The 14,136-nt window shown below is 38.7% G+C and overlaps 1 protein-coding gene across 7 annotated transcripts in view; it reads left to right on the forward strand.

Annotated features, from left to right (window-relative positions):
- Positions 1 to 14,136, forward strand: part of FAM172A (family with sequence similarity 172 member A) — a 265,833-nt gene that overhangs the window by 152,841 nt on the left and 98,856 nt on the right. For all 7 annotated transcript variants that reach the window (XM_042013175.1, XM_042013176.1, XM_042013173.1 and 4 more), the window contains one exon: positions 4,489 to 4,608. In XM_042013175.1, the coding sequence (XP_041869109.1) occupies positions 4,489 to 4,608 (120 nt within the window). The remainder of the gene's footprint in view (positions 1 to 4,488; positions 4,609 to 14,136) is intronic.

Raw genomic sequence — 14,136 nt, forward strand, 5'->3', positions numbered from 1 at the left:
TAAATTTTGATTTTTGTGTCTCCCACCAGAAGAGGGGTGGGAGGAGCAGTGTCTGGTTTGGGAGAGTCTTGGTTTTGGGGGTCACTAAATAAGTTCCTAATCCATGACAAAAGCCTCTTAGACCATGTCCTGCACTGAAATTTTGGAGCTGCCTGGGTGATAGTAACCCATCATGTTGTTTCATTTTGTTCCACTCTAGTGAAAAAGTTTTTGTCTCATGTAAAGCAAATATTTGCAAAAGGGATGAGAAAAATGCAGCAAGTGATAAGCATTATTTAGTACTCATGATGGGTGTTGTTGTAACAGGGTATTTTTATACTTACATGAATTTTAATGTAATGATTTTTTGGAAGTTTTGGGGGGGATTGCAAAAGTTTGCCTGCCCCAAGGCTCCCTGAGGCAATGGGACAAGCTGTATGTGACTGTCAAGGTGTTGCTGGTGGGAAAGATCTAACATCTCCAGGGATAGGAGATCAGAGCCTTCTGCATCCTTCTGCCTCCCAGCCAGTGTGCGGTTTTGTTCTCCCATATTTAATGCATGTACCATACTTGTTTACAAGTATCAAGCTAGAAGGAGAAATTGTTTTGCTGTGATAAGTGGTAATTAGAGAAACCACCTTCAAATAAATGGTTAAAAAGCTATTCAGTTGTATGGCATATCTCCCTAGTTGTGTGCACTTGTCACTTGTCTCAGAAAAATGTGATTTCTACTCCTTGATTTAAAAAAAAAGCCAAAGTAGGTTACCAGATCTGAAAACTACGTTTTATTCTTTTTTTTTTTTTCCTTTATGTGATTTTTTTTAAATTTTGATGTATTAGAAGTTTAGGATGGGGATCTGAGCTGCTCTGCCCAAGTAAAGCTGATGGTGGTTCAAGGCCTCCCGATCTTGCCGCATCTGTAACTTTCTAGCAACAGATTACTTAAAAAAAAGGGGAAAGAAAGGGAAAATTTGGCACTGAAACACAAAATATGTGAACCTGTCACAGTAAGCAGTCTCAAAGGGCAAGCTGCTTTGCAGGAGCTAATTAACCTTAGGAAATAATTACACAAATATGCAAATGTTGTTTAGACAATTCCATGTGTTATCGACTCAGGTAGTCCATCATAACTGCAGACCTTGCAATGTCTAGGTGTTAGAATCTGGCATAGTTGATAAGGCTTCAGTTACTGCACCACTCCAACCTGGTATTTAACAATTAATGACTGTGATATTACATTGGTAAATTTAACCTAGTTTTTTGAATGCAACAGGATATAATATTGTATTCACAGTGTGCATACTGCTTATCTGTGTATACTTAATGGCTCCAGCCATTAAAATGTTATATACCTTTCTACTCCTAGGACTAGCAATACTGGAAAAAATGACAGACCAAAATCTGAGTTCACTCCCTCCACTTTTCTGCCCAATGGATAGCCCAGAAATAGCCTTGTTTGGGGCTACTTTGTATTAGATAAACACTGCATGATAGCCTTTTCACATAATATGGTTCTTAGTCTTTTTTTTACTTTCATGTCTAATTATATATATTGATCAAGAGGAACGGTTTTCAGAGGAATGGAGACCCAGAACTATGTCTTCCACAACTCCAAAGAACCAGACTGCTTATTTTGATGTATAGTTACCTCTTACAGGTGACCAGCTTTCAGCAGCTGGAAATCTAAGTTCAAGTTTCCCAGCACCTTTCCAGTCTATTCCAGAAACAGGTATCATTCAACCTGAGGTGACTTTTGAGATGCGTAGTGTGATTTCTCCAGGCTAATCTCCAGTCACTTCTGTACACTTGTATAGGTAGTTAAGTAAACTCTGACCAAGAGACCCCCTCTCTATCAAATAATTTAAAAATGTTCTATATAAGTGCATTCAATTTAGCTGCAGTGAAATTACAGAAAGCAACAGTTGCCTGAGACTGTCACCTTTCATACTGAAAATGCAGCATCCAGTCTCATAATTTAATCCAAGCCAGGCAATGGGGGTTGAACCTCACAGACTCAGTGCAATTTGAAATCCTAAGGAGCTCTGCTCCTGCAGCTGGATGTTTCATGTACAAATTTGGCACCAAGTCTGAGGTGTTTGTAATATGGGCTTGTTACAAAGGGAAAAATAAGCACATGCTCTGAAGAAAGAGCTTTTCTTCTAAACATATAGGACTCCTACAAACTCCTTCTTACACGTAAGTGCTTTTCTTACCTTGTTTAGGGTTTAGCAGAAGGTGCAGCAACCCAGTTTATCCTGACATTTTATGGCTTTTTTTTCATCAGTAATAAAGGAAACTGTACTTACAGTCTATATTTAACTCATTCTAGCTCATTTCTTTTCGCTTTTATAGAATCCTGTTGAGTCTTTGTACTGGACTGTGAAGCTGTGCAGTTATTAATTTGGTTTACTAGACCACTGGTTATGCTTTGATTGGTGAAAGCTTTTTTGGGCTGAGTTCAGAAGCTTTTTGCTGATGTCTTTAGTCTTGTGGAATTTAGAACTGTGTGCTTTTATCAGCAGGGTGTAGAATAATAAATACAAAGTAACCTGAAAATGCTATATTAAGCAGAAACAACGTCCTCTTTTTCTCAGAATGTTAAAACAGCATTGGGTACCTAGATAAAAATTGCTGGTAAGGGTATCAATGGTAACATCATTATTGAAAAGCAAGTACCTCCTGTGTATCGAATGAAGATAAATCTTTTATAAATTAGTAATTTTAAAACTTTCCCAGTGTTTTAATATGCTTTTTCCATACGTATTCTAGAGTACATCACTTTTACATAGGAGACTCCTGTTCAAGTCGTTCTTCAGCTTTATCTCAATAACTGGTCTGTCAATCATATTTTCTTTATGTAATTTCTTTTAAAAAACTTCCCTCATTCCTCACAAAGGAAGGAATCTTTACCTATCTATACAATAAAATTTCAAAACAGCAACAAACTGTTTTGGAGTAAGTCCTTTCTCACACTGAGGTGGTTTACAATAGGTGATACATAATTAGTTAAAACTGCTTTCTGTCATAGTCAATGAAGAGCAGATTCTGTCTAGGAATAAGAGGAATTCAGGTTTTTCTGGCTTTTAATCACTGCTGCCATAGTGGAAAAGCATAAAAGCACATCATTATTCTAAAAACTTTGAGTCAGGATCCATAAAGATTTGCAGCCATCTCACTCTTATGTAGGAAACAGGGCATGAAAAGAGAAATAAAAGCCAAAATCCACCAGATTATCTAGTTGTGTCTCTTCCCACGGATTTTAGACACTTATAAGAGCTTAAATCCTCAAAACTGAGTTACAGAATGGAATTGAGATCTAGATCACTTCAATATTCTTGATAAATTTCAATAATTCACACTGTGTAATTAGATGCCAGTGGCTATTACTGGTTTGTGCTTCCTTTTTCATAAGGAAATGAGGCATTTGTTGTCTGTGTCTGAGTCACCTCAGGATATTAAGTTGGTGGAGCAGAGCAAAGGGAAAAGGGACGCAAATTTTAGGAAATTATCAGCTTTTTGACTGATCAGCTCTTTCTGGCATTGAAGAGCCTGGAATGAGCCGGCATTGTTATCCTGAGTGTGTGAAATACTGATGGAGCGGGGTACCTAGCAGAGCATCTTATTCTTGTCACCTGAGACTAGACCAAATTTGTAGTTGTGACCTCAACAACCTGAGAAATAATGCAAATATAGAAGGGTATGGTGCTTGCCAAGAGTCTCTAAGATAGGAGTACACAACTGTGAGTTTTGATCACAGTACACTAAAATCAGTGTGTGTCACTCTAGTGCCTTCTGTGACTCTTACACTGGCTGGCTTTGACAAAGTCTTGTTCAATAATAAGAAAAGGTGGTCCCCTAGTTACCAAAAACTCCAAAGTAATGGCTGCCACCAGTCAAGAGGTGTTTTATTTGCACTGTATCTCATAATCTGCAGTCACAAAAAGTAACATTTAAAAGAGTAGCTGTAAATGCCATTACTTTAATCTTAATTCGGGTTTTCAGTGGCTCATAATATGGGAAAAAAAAAAAAGGTAAAAACTGAAATTATAGGTCTTTACCAATCTACATTATTCTACGATTATGTATTTATATTGTTCCTACCTGTTTTTATTTGTTTTATCAGTCTAAGGCATAAGCACTTTAAACAAACCATCATTGAACAAACATTTGACAAAGAATTGTAAAAAGAATGAAAATCTGAGCTGTAGCTTATAGTTCTTATGAATGCCTTTGTTTAGCGGAATTGTCATCATGGTATTTACACAAAATTTTGCAGATACATAGTTTTTGTTATATTTATTAAAGTAAACTGAAAAAGCAACAGTTTTGCTGCCTTTAAATTGCAATCTTGAATTTTCTTTATTTAGACAAAAGAATCTGTTCTTTTTTTGATTCTAGTGTGTATTCATTTGATCTTTAACAAACATTCTAACATATAGGAACACATTGCTTTTAGACAGAATTGCCATTTTTTAAAAGATAATTGTCACAAACAATTTCTTTCTGCAGGATAATGGCTCTCCTGAAGAACATGCAATTTATGTTTGGGACCATTTTATTTCCCAGTCAGCTGCAGAGAACGTGTTTTTTGTTGCTCACAGTTATGGTGGACTTGCCTTTGTAGAGTTGGTAAGTGTGAATTCTCCATTGCCTTCTTTCCTGAAGACTGTCACAGATTTTCAACATTCTTTGTGGTCACCTTCTTGAAAGTAGCCAGGTAGAAACAACTGAACCAGTGGTCATGTCGGTCAGGATTTCTTTGCAACCAGAAGGTCACTGTGTCTTTTCTCATTTTGAGATAGACAATAAGGTCCCAAGTGTGCATGAACCTGAAAGACTGTGGGGAAACAGAACACACTGGACCCTTCTTGTCTGGACTATGTACTGAAAGGCACCAGTTTCTGCTAAGGGGCAGAAAGACCAGAGGACATAGGAGACTGAGGACATATAAGAACGGTTTTAAAGTAAAGTCACAATAACAAATGCAGCTTTTTGTATATAGATTGGAACTGAACATGTGGGGAAGTTTGGCAATTGTATTCAGTTTTTGCAGTTTTTCTACAAAGGTCTGCAGAACTTGCTGGAAAGACTTCTGTTTTCCCATTTATTAGGCTCTGCAGTGATATAAGGTGAGGAAAAACTTTGCTCAGTGTAAAGCTGCTCTACATCTGGTGCCAAGACTGCTGAACATCCAGTTTGTCAGTTTTTCACTCTTTTCTCTAAAGGCAGATCTCTTGACCCCAGCTGGTATACCAAGTTGCCTGTTAAACTTGTATACCATTCTGTCAGTGTAGCTACAGTCTCCTCGTGTGATTTTAAGACACTAGTGTAATCAGGATGTGTTTTACTGAAGAAAAGTGAGGGTCCTGTTTATGGTGGAAAAGTAAATTGCAGAGCATTACAGCTGGTTTTATAGACACAGGAAACACCAGACATATGTGTACATCATTTGTCTACAGCACATTAGTTTAATCTAACTGAAAGTTGATTAAGGTATATCTAACCTGAACGTAAGATGAACGCCTTAGTTGAGAAAAAGCATGCATGAGTGTGTTGGTTAAGCATGCATGAGTGTCTTGGTTTTAATCTTATGCTGCTCCAAATAGCAATAGCAATCCAGACCATGACCACTTGTATTATTTTAAAAATTTAAGATTTTCCTTAACCCCTTTTTTGTTGTTGTTGAAATTAATGCAGTTTTCATTTTCTCTCTGGTCCTGGAAGAGTATTTGTAAAATATGCATGACATGTACAGATTTGAGACTTGAGAAAGTTCATTTTCCTGATCTGAAGATCGTTTGGGAATTGATCATTTTTCACAGGTATTTTATTACCTGGTCAATAAATACTAAATTTTTAAGAGACCTTGAAGGTGAATAACTCCTTCTGTAACCACATCTTTGGGCAAAAAATATGTTGCGTGCATGTGCCTGTTGCTCTTGAGATGCCATGAAGGTTAGGGAGCAGTTGCTCTGTCTTGGCTTTCCTGAGTTGTGATTTTCAGCTGCTCTGTGTTTCAGCCTAGGTTATTCTGGTGTAACTAGTGGGTCCAAAGTAAAACTTTGGCAGAATTTCTGTAGGTTTTGTAAAGCCACATTGTTTGGGCCACCAGATGCCCAGAGATACATACGCTTAGCAGAGGGCAGGAAAAAGAACCAACTGGAGACCTTTTTCGGTGTTTCCTAAACAGGCTTGGAGGAGGCTTGGAGAGTTTTTCCATCACATTTCAGTCAATGGCTTGAGGTGGCCTGGGTAACAGATGACCAAGGTGTCATTACCATTTTGCCGGTTTCTCTTGTCACACTGGTGGATATTTCTTCACTTTTGTTCTACTTTAATATGAAGCACACTGATGTTTCAGAACAAGACTTGACTTCTGACCTTGGGGTTTCCAGGGTCAGGGTGCTCAGGGCCTGTGAAATTATCACAAGCTGAGCGAAAGTTTTTATCAATCGCAGGAAGCAACCAGTAAGTAAGAAGTTAAAAAGGACCTTTGTCAGAAAGACAAGATGGTCTCAGTAAGGGTCAGCTTCTGTAGTCTGCTGTCTCTGCAGGACATGCATGCCTGAGAGGAAGAATATAATACATATCCATTGACACATCACATACCTGTCATGTAAAACTAGACCTGGAATGTATTTTTAATGTAACCCAATGTTTTTCTAAAAAATCAAAGGATATAAGCACCTGGTTTAGGCAGAGGTAGTTTGATATTTGAGTTCTACTGAAAGCAGTTTGATTAAATAATTCGTACACTGAAGGACATACCATTGAAATAAACCCTGAACTATTTTATTGCAGTATTAATTTCTAAGATTTTATTTTGTTATCATCTCATTTCTCTTAAACTTTATATCCATACGGCACTTAGTAATTGCAATGAGCTCCAAAAAGAAATGCAGCAGCTGATGGGCAATTACTGTCTTATGACAAATACATTTTCGATCACTTCACTTTCTTCTCTGATTCATGTGGGGGTGATGATGAGGTTGATAGAGCAGCTACACCATATAGCAACTGTACCACCTCTACACTTCCTTTGCAAGTTTTTGGGCTAACTGATTCATGAAATTGTAGGTTACAGTTGTTATGGAGACCTGTTGCCCAGCTGCTCCTTCTGCATCCGTGCCTCTTACAGGAGAGCAGTGTGAAGCATATGGCTTTAATTTGGAGTGAAGGTTTCTGCCTGAGCCCTCTGAATTTTATTTTGCCAGCAGGAAAAAAGAAAACAAGCAAAAAATATCCAAAAATATTTGTTTTCAATTGATATCTTTTTAGTCAACTTTCCATGTTCAGTGCTGTGAGGTCTGTCATGATGGCTTGCAGTCGTCTCAACCATGGCTTGCCACTTCATCAAAGTGCAAGGCTCTTGGTGAAAACAGGATGTTCCGGCATTAAACTGAAAAACCCAACGAAAGCAGTCTTGTTCACGGACATTCATACCATCATGTGGGAGGAGCTGCCACTCTCCCTGGAAAAGGTAGAGAACAACATTCAGCCTTGCACAGGCAGTACCCATCCAGGTGCTCCTTTGTTTGAAGATGCTGAGGGAGGTAGCACAGGAAAGGCAGTCCTGCTTTGCCTTATCCCTTGATTGGCATGCACTTTGTTGGGAAACTCAAAGTGAAAAGAGAGCAAATAGGACCATCACATATGAAATTGGTATAAAAGGAGGATCATTTTTATTTACAAAACTTTGGTGGCCAAAGCTTGGTCTTCATTCCAAATTTCTTCTCACCATAAAAATGAGGCTGTGTTTCAGAAGTCCTTCATTAAACAAACAAGTAAAGCTTGGCTGCAATTTTAAAATATGTGCCACATCAAGTAAAAATTTTGTTGATCTTTGCAGCTTTTTGATCTACATTTTCTCGTGTCTGTGATTCCAAGATATTAAGAAAAATAGGGTGAGTCTGAAATATCATCCTTAAATACAAAGAAATCGTTACCCAGTTACTGCAACATAGGTACACATTTTCTGTACCTTGTTGTGTCATAGATTACTAGGGGAATAATTGAAAGTGATTAAAATGTGGGGGAAATAAAGTTTCACCAACAAATGTATTAAGTTTTATTGTTGTTCTGTTGTTTGTAGGTTGAATTACAAGTGGTAAATCATAAGCCATATGTTAGAATGCATCTTAATATTTAGTAATTAAAACTTGGTGTAATTGTGGTTTGAAATTAAACATGCATGTGATAATATCTACACGTAAATTACTTTTTGAATGCACAGCACTAAAAACAATTGTTAGGTCATTGTGTTTTGCTAATTGCTAATTACTGATATTGAAAAACTCAAGCCATGATTCATGAACACATCTCAGCTTCTTAATTCAGTTATCCATTGCACAGTGTAGTCAAGGATTTATTTTCAGAAGCAGTTTGCTTTACTTGGTGGTAAATTGTGGAACTTTCCCAACTCAGATCTTATAATAATTTTATGAAATTTAACAGAAAGTGAGAATTTCAAGTTGAGGGAGTCAATTTTATATTTAGTTTACAGAAAATAAGAAGTTTCTGGTACAACGCCTCCTTTGAGTTTTTCTGCCAAATTTTGTGGGTTTACAATTATTTTGCCTTAAAAAGAATGTTTTTCCTTGTCATTGCCTGCATGAAAGACCCACACAGGAGAATCTTTGTGGAAGATTTCTGCTTTTTGTTTCCTATATTTCTGAGACCCTAGGCTTTGCATTTTCAATTGTTTCCTCATAATCTTATAACTAGAGGTGTAGCTTTTCTGTTTTAATTTTAGTTAAATGGTATCTTTTAAAAAAATACCAAGTATCATGGGAATCATGACAAAATTGTGAGAATCATTAATGGTAGCTCCATTGCTGTAAAACTGCAAAGTACACAGGGGAATGTAATAACTAGGAGAAGAAGGGTAGGTTCATTGTCTTTAGCAGGTGATAAACTATTCATTATGGTCTTTTGGCTAAAATATTGGGTGTATATATTGGTAATTTGCACAAAGGTGTGGGTAAAAGGAGGGGGGGAGGAGGGCATCATTTTAGCGAGCTTTGTTAAAATGTGAACCCTTAAAACACACTGTTCAAATTACGGCATCCACTGTAGAGTCCTAATTCCATCAAATCTGCCAATTTTGGCAATTTTAAATAATTTTAGGTCCATCATTTTGAGATATTCTCTGCAATATGCTGCCACTTCATTTTGATGTATTGTGCTGAGTATGGCAAGGACCTGGCCCTGGCTAGCACTGATAGGTGCCATAATAATGATGATAGACAGGCACCTGCTGAGCTACCTGTGAGTCTCTGAGGCTGCATCAGTATTCTGGCACAGGCAAAATGCAATTTAAGAAACTTAATGACTAGGCTTTGAACCTGTCATTAGTTTCTCATTAATTTAATTTCCTGAAGTCTCAGACTGAATGGTTTGTTATATTTGGCTTTTTATATATACTTATATAAATATATCTACTTATTTTTAAATTCCGTTTGCCTGGAAAATTGATGAGTGGGTACTGTGGACATACAACTCTTAATTCCCCTGGCTGACATATTAAATCGAAATACATCTACTGATGCGTGGTAGAGATAACATAAGATCTGTGATGGCTGTAGGAAGCATGGGAGAGAGCTGGAAGTAGACAGCTGAGAAGGAAAACACCTCAGTGACCAGAGTCTGTATTGCGAAGATAAAAGCAAAATACCACTATGCTTTAAAGCTTTGTGAGCATTTAACTGGGAAAAAAAGGACAGGAAAAAAGAAAAAAAAGACACTTTAGGTGTTGAATGTCAGTTGGGAGAGCAGTGTGGGATGCTGTATTGGAGGTTTATGGGGGCCTGGCTTATATGTCCAGTCTTTGTACAAGTCATCTCACCCAACTCCACCTGGTTTAGGTCTCATTTTTTTTTGTGTTGGACACTTAGAATAACGTCTTTTTGAGTCAGGTCAGACTTAGTGCACACACTCAGAAAAACAAGCCTGAAAGTGAAAATGAAATCTTAATTCTGTTTGGTTATTTATTTCAGCTATTCATTGTTGTCCTTCTTGGAAAAATGCTCATTCATCTGAAAAAGATCAAATGAGAAATGAGGGTGGACAAGAGAAGCTAATGGAGGAGGCAGTGGTAGGTTGTGTAAAAAAGGGTTAGACAGGAATACGGTCTCTAGCCTTGATGCAGATTTTTTTAGTATTCCTGGTATGGACGTGGGCACACAAATGAAGTATGTGCTCCTGAAATTGGGTCCTGGCATTAAGTGATGAAGTCACCACTGTATTCAGAAGTAGAATTTCTGCAGTAATAGAAAGTAAAGGAAATAATACAAACTTCAGGACAGTTAGGCGTTGGCTGGCCAGTCATCTGCATTTGTGCACAAAGAGCAATCTCATCAACAGAGAACAGCAGAGCTGGAGAAGTCCTCAGACAACTTCATGGCCAGTGGCTGTAAGTGAATGACCAGGTAACGTAACAAAAGAGTCATATGTGATCCTGTGATTAGTTTGCTCTTTCTGTCCCAGGAAGGGAAATATTAATGCTGTCCAGCATGCTGCTGTGATTCATCTGAGGTAATTTGAGACATTTGGGAGGATTAAGTCAGTCTGGAAGAGATACGGGGAAGAGGTGTTGGTACACTCAAATAATTGGAAAGCGTATTTTGCCAGAAACAAATGACAGATCCTCAGACCTGCTGTGACATGGTGCCGGCATGGACAGGTCCTACCTGTCATAAGCACCAAAATCAACATAGCCATAGAGACAGTACACACATCCTTTAGACTTATCAGCCATAAAAAGAGCTGTGTAAATTGCTAGTGCTCTTACATTAACTTCAGTAACTATATCTAGAAAGAGAAGGTTCAGCATCTGCTTTGTATTTGCTGCCGAAACAGAGTTTAAAAGCATGGCTTGTTCAGCCTGGTAAAGGAAAGTTTAGAGGGATTGGTAGCACTCAGCAAATACATCAAGAGAATAAAGAGCAGGGAGGGAGAGCCATATAAGCCAAAGAACAATGTTGGCACAGGAACAAATGGATTAAAACTGGTCATGAATAAATTTAGGATGGAATTAGGTTTCTCACCATTGGATTAGAAAGTCCTTCTTGGGAAAAGGACTGGGGTAAAGCTGCTGCCAAGCATGACCCACGCATGGCAAGAGTTATGTGAGTAATTGGCTGAGACTGTCTCTCCTTGGTGTGACCCAGGAGTCTGTGTTCCTGTGAAGACCATCATATGCAGGTGCATAATTTCAGCCATGAACAATTGGACCCCTTTTTGGATTAATTTTTCTGGAGTCAATGCTTCTCTTACTCAAGGCTCACTCCACTGGAATAGCTGAGTTTTAACCAAAACCAGGTCAAACCTCTTAACACCAGTGCTTGCAAACAACTTTTTTCCTTCCTCCTTACTTAGAATCATAGACTCAAAGAATATGCTGAAATGGAAGGGACACATCAGGATCATCAAGTCCAACTCCTGGCCCTGCTCAGGATACCCTAAGAATCACAACATGTCCCTGAGAGTGTTATCCCAATGCTTCTTGAACTCTGTTAGGCTTGGTACTGTGATCATTTCCCCAGGAGCCTGTTCCAGTGCCCAACCACTCTCTGTGTGAAGAACCTTTTCCTGACACCCAAACAAAACCTCTCTTGCCTCAGCTTTCTGCCATTCCCTCAGATGCTGTCAGTGGTCACAAGAGGGAAGAGGTTCCTCCTCTTCCCCTCCTGAGGATGTTGAAGACCACAATGAGGCCTCCTCCCAGTCTCCTCTTCCCCAGGCTGAACAGACCAAGTCACCTCAGCCACTCCTCACACAGCTTCACCTCAAGGCCCTTTACCATCATCATTACCCTCCTTGGGACATTCTCTAATAGCTTTATATCTTTCTTATATTGTGGCACCCAAAACTGCCCCCAGAACTCGAGGTGAGGTTGCCCCAGTGCAGAGCAGAGTGGGACAATCCCCTCCCTTGCCTGGCTGGTGATGCTGTCCCTGATGCCCCCAGGACACGGGTGGCCCTCCTGGCTACAAGGGCACTGCTGACTCATATTCAACTTGCCACTGACCAGGACCCCCAGCTCCCTTTCCACAGCACCGCTCTCCAACCTCTTTGTCCCATTGACCTTGAATAACAGAGGAATTTGGGAGTAGACTTGTTTTTGGAAACAGTGGACTCTTTTTTGCTAATGCTTTTTGAAATGCACAAGTTTCAGTTTGAGGTAGAGAGCAACAGGCATAGCAGATCCTGTGGTGAGGGTTTGTGACCGTAAGGAAATTAAATGATGGAATGACCAAAAAATACTGAAATATACATGTCACTGTTTGCTGTACTGGGAACAGCTTCTTGATCACATTTGGCTTTTACTGATATGTAAAGACTCTGTGTGTGTGTGTACACATATATATGTATTTGCATGCATATATTGCCCATTCTAATACAGAGCAGAGAAACATTTTAGGCCACTCAGCCTAAATAAACACTCTGACAGGCATACACTGGCATAATTAGTTCACTTTCTAGCATTTATTTTTATTACCCGTTTGCATTGTGGTAGCAATCACATAGCATTGCCTTGTCCTAAAGAGCTTGCAATCTGGAAGAATGCTCTAATGGGAAGAGACAGAGGAATGATGAACGATTGCAACACAGTTCATAGCATCATAACTGCATGTCCTTTTTAATTTTTTGGTGGTTTAGTGTAAATGCCATGTAGGCATCACCTTCCTCAGTTCATCTGCAGCCCTGTTAGCCTTGCTGCTGGATGATACTAGAGGATGGCAGCAGTGAAAGCCTGATCATTGGCCACTTCCAGAACAGACTCATGTTTTGAATATTCATCCCTCCTCGTTACCTTGCTCTGGGTAAGGTGCTCAGCCTCATTACATTTTGTTTCCTCTTAATCATTTGCTAATGTGGTATCTCATGCTTCATTCAGCTCAGACCATGGTCTGAGGCTAGCTGTGCATATGCCCCTTCCCCACTTCTTTCCAAAAGGAGAAGGACAGTGTTTCCTGGAAATCTATACCGAGTAGTAATTGTTGGCACCACCCATCATTACTTTTCGTCTCCTTTTACTGTTCATATTAATTTTCTGGTTTGACACAAAAGTTGGCATGCTAGTTATGAAATAAACAAAGAACTGGATATGAGTAAAAGTTAGGGTTACTTGGAAATCCAGTTGCTTGGAAATACGTGTTTGTAGCCTATGGGATTTGATGGTCAAAGGCACACCACTTTCTGCCTTTCTTTGGAGAGATTTTTCTAGAGTTGCATCACCTCACTAGTTTTATATTTTTATAACCTCTTTGCATTGTTTTAAAATCTATACATTACATAGTGAACATACAGATTTCTGCCTGAAGAGTTTTGTGATCTTTAGCATTTGTTCTTTTGTAGCTCAGCTTGTTCTTTTGTAGCTTGTTCTTTTGTAGCTCAGCTTATATAAGTAGGTCTTTTAAACTTTAATTTCTTATGCCTATCTGAATTCAGTTCTATTTGTCAACATTTCTTTGGCAGTATGCTGAGAATTGAACTCAGTATTTTAAGTGCAGTTAACATAATTAGCTCAGGATGAACTTCATTATCCTTGTTCTGATGTGCAGCATTTTGGTCAATGCAACCAGAGTGGTACTAGATTTTTTTTTTCCAAAGTTTCTTTGAATTTGGTACCTGCTATTGTTCATGTATCCCTCGAAGTGTTTCAGTGCTCTCGATTTTCCTTTCCCCAGTGGTACTGAATGTAGTAAATGTGAATGTAGTAGATTGTTTCCTCCCAGGGGCGCCCGCCCCCCAACAGTATTATCTCACAGTCTTCCTGATTAAATCTAGCTGTGTTGTGGCCCTTGTTGTGCAGGATGACAAACTGGATTGTCATAACAATCCCTTTTGTGCTACAGGTCTGTGAATCCTGGAAGCTTGTTTTGTATTTCTTTCATGCCTTACTTCTCTTGGCAGTTTCTCCCACTTTAATGTCATCTGCAAATTTAATTAATTCCAGGTAATTAATGAAGATGTTAAATAAAACCATATTTGGCATCTATCCCTATATCTGGCTAGGAATTTCCTTCTGACTCAGTAAATTCCTTTGTACTATTTTCCTTTCCTGCATTGTTTCAACTGTTTTAAATTCTGCAAGACAATATAATTTATCAGTCCATTTATTTTTCATTTCAAATTCCAGCTTTGAAAGAAAAA

Source organism: Corvus kubaryi, unplaced genomic scaffold, assembly GCF_017639235.1.
Source record: "Corvus kubaryi isolate FWS band 111438036 unplaced genomic scaffold, C.kubaryi_AGA036_p1.0 split1-37296, whole genome shotgun sequence".
NCBI classification, from domain to species: domain Eukaryota; kingdom Metazoa; phylum Chordata; class Aves; order Passeriformes; family Corvidae; genus Corvus; species Corvus kubaryi.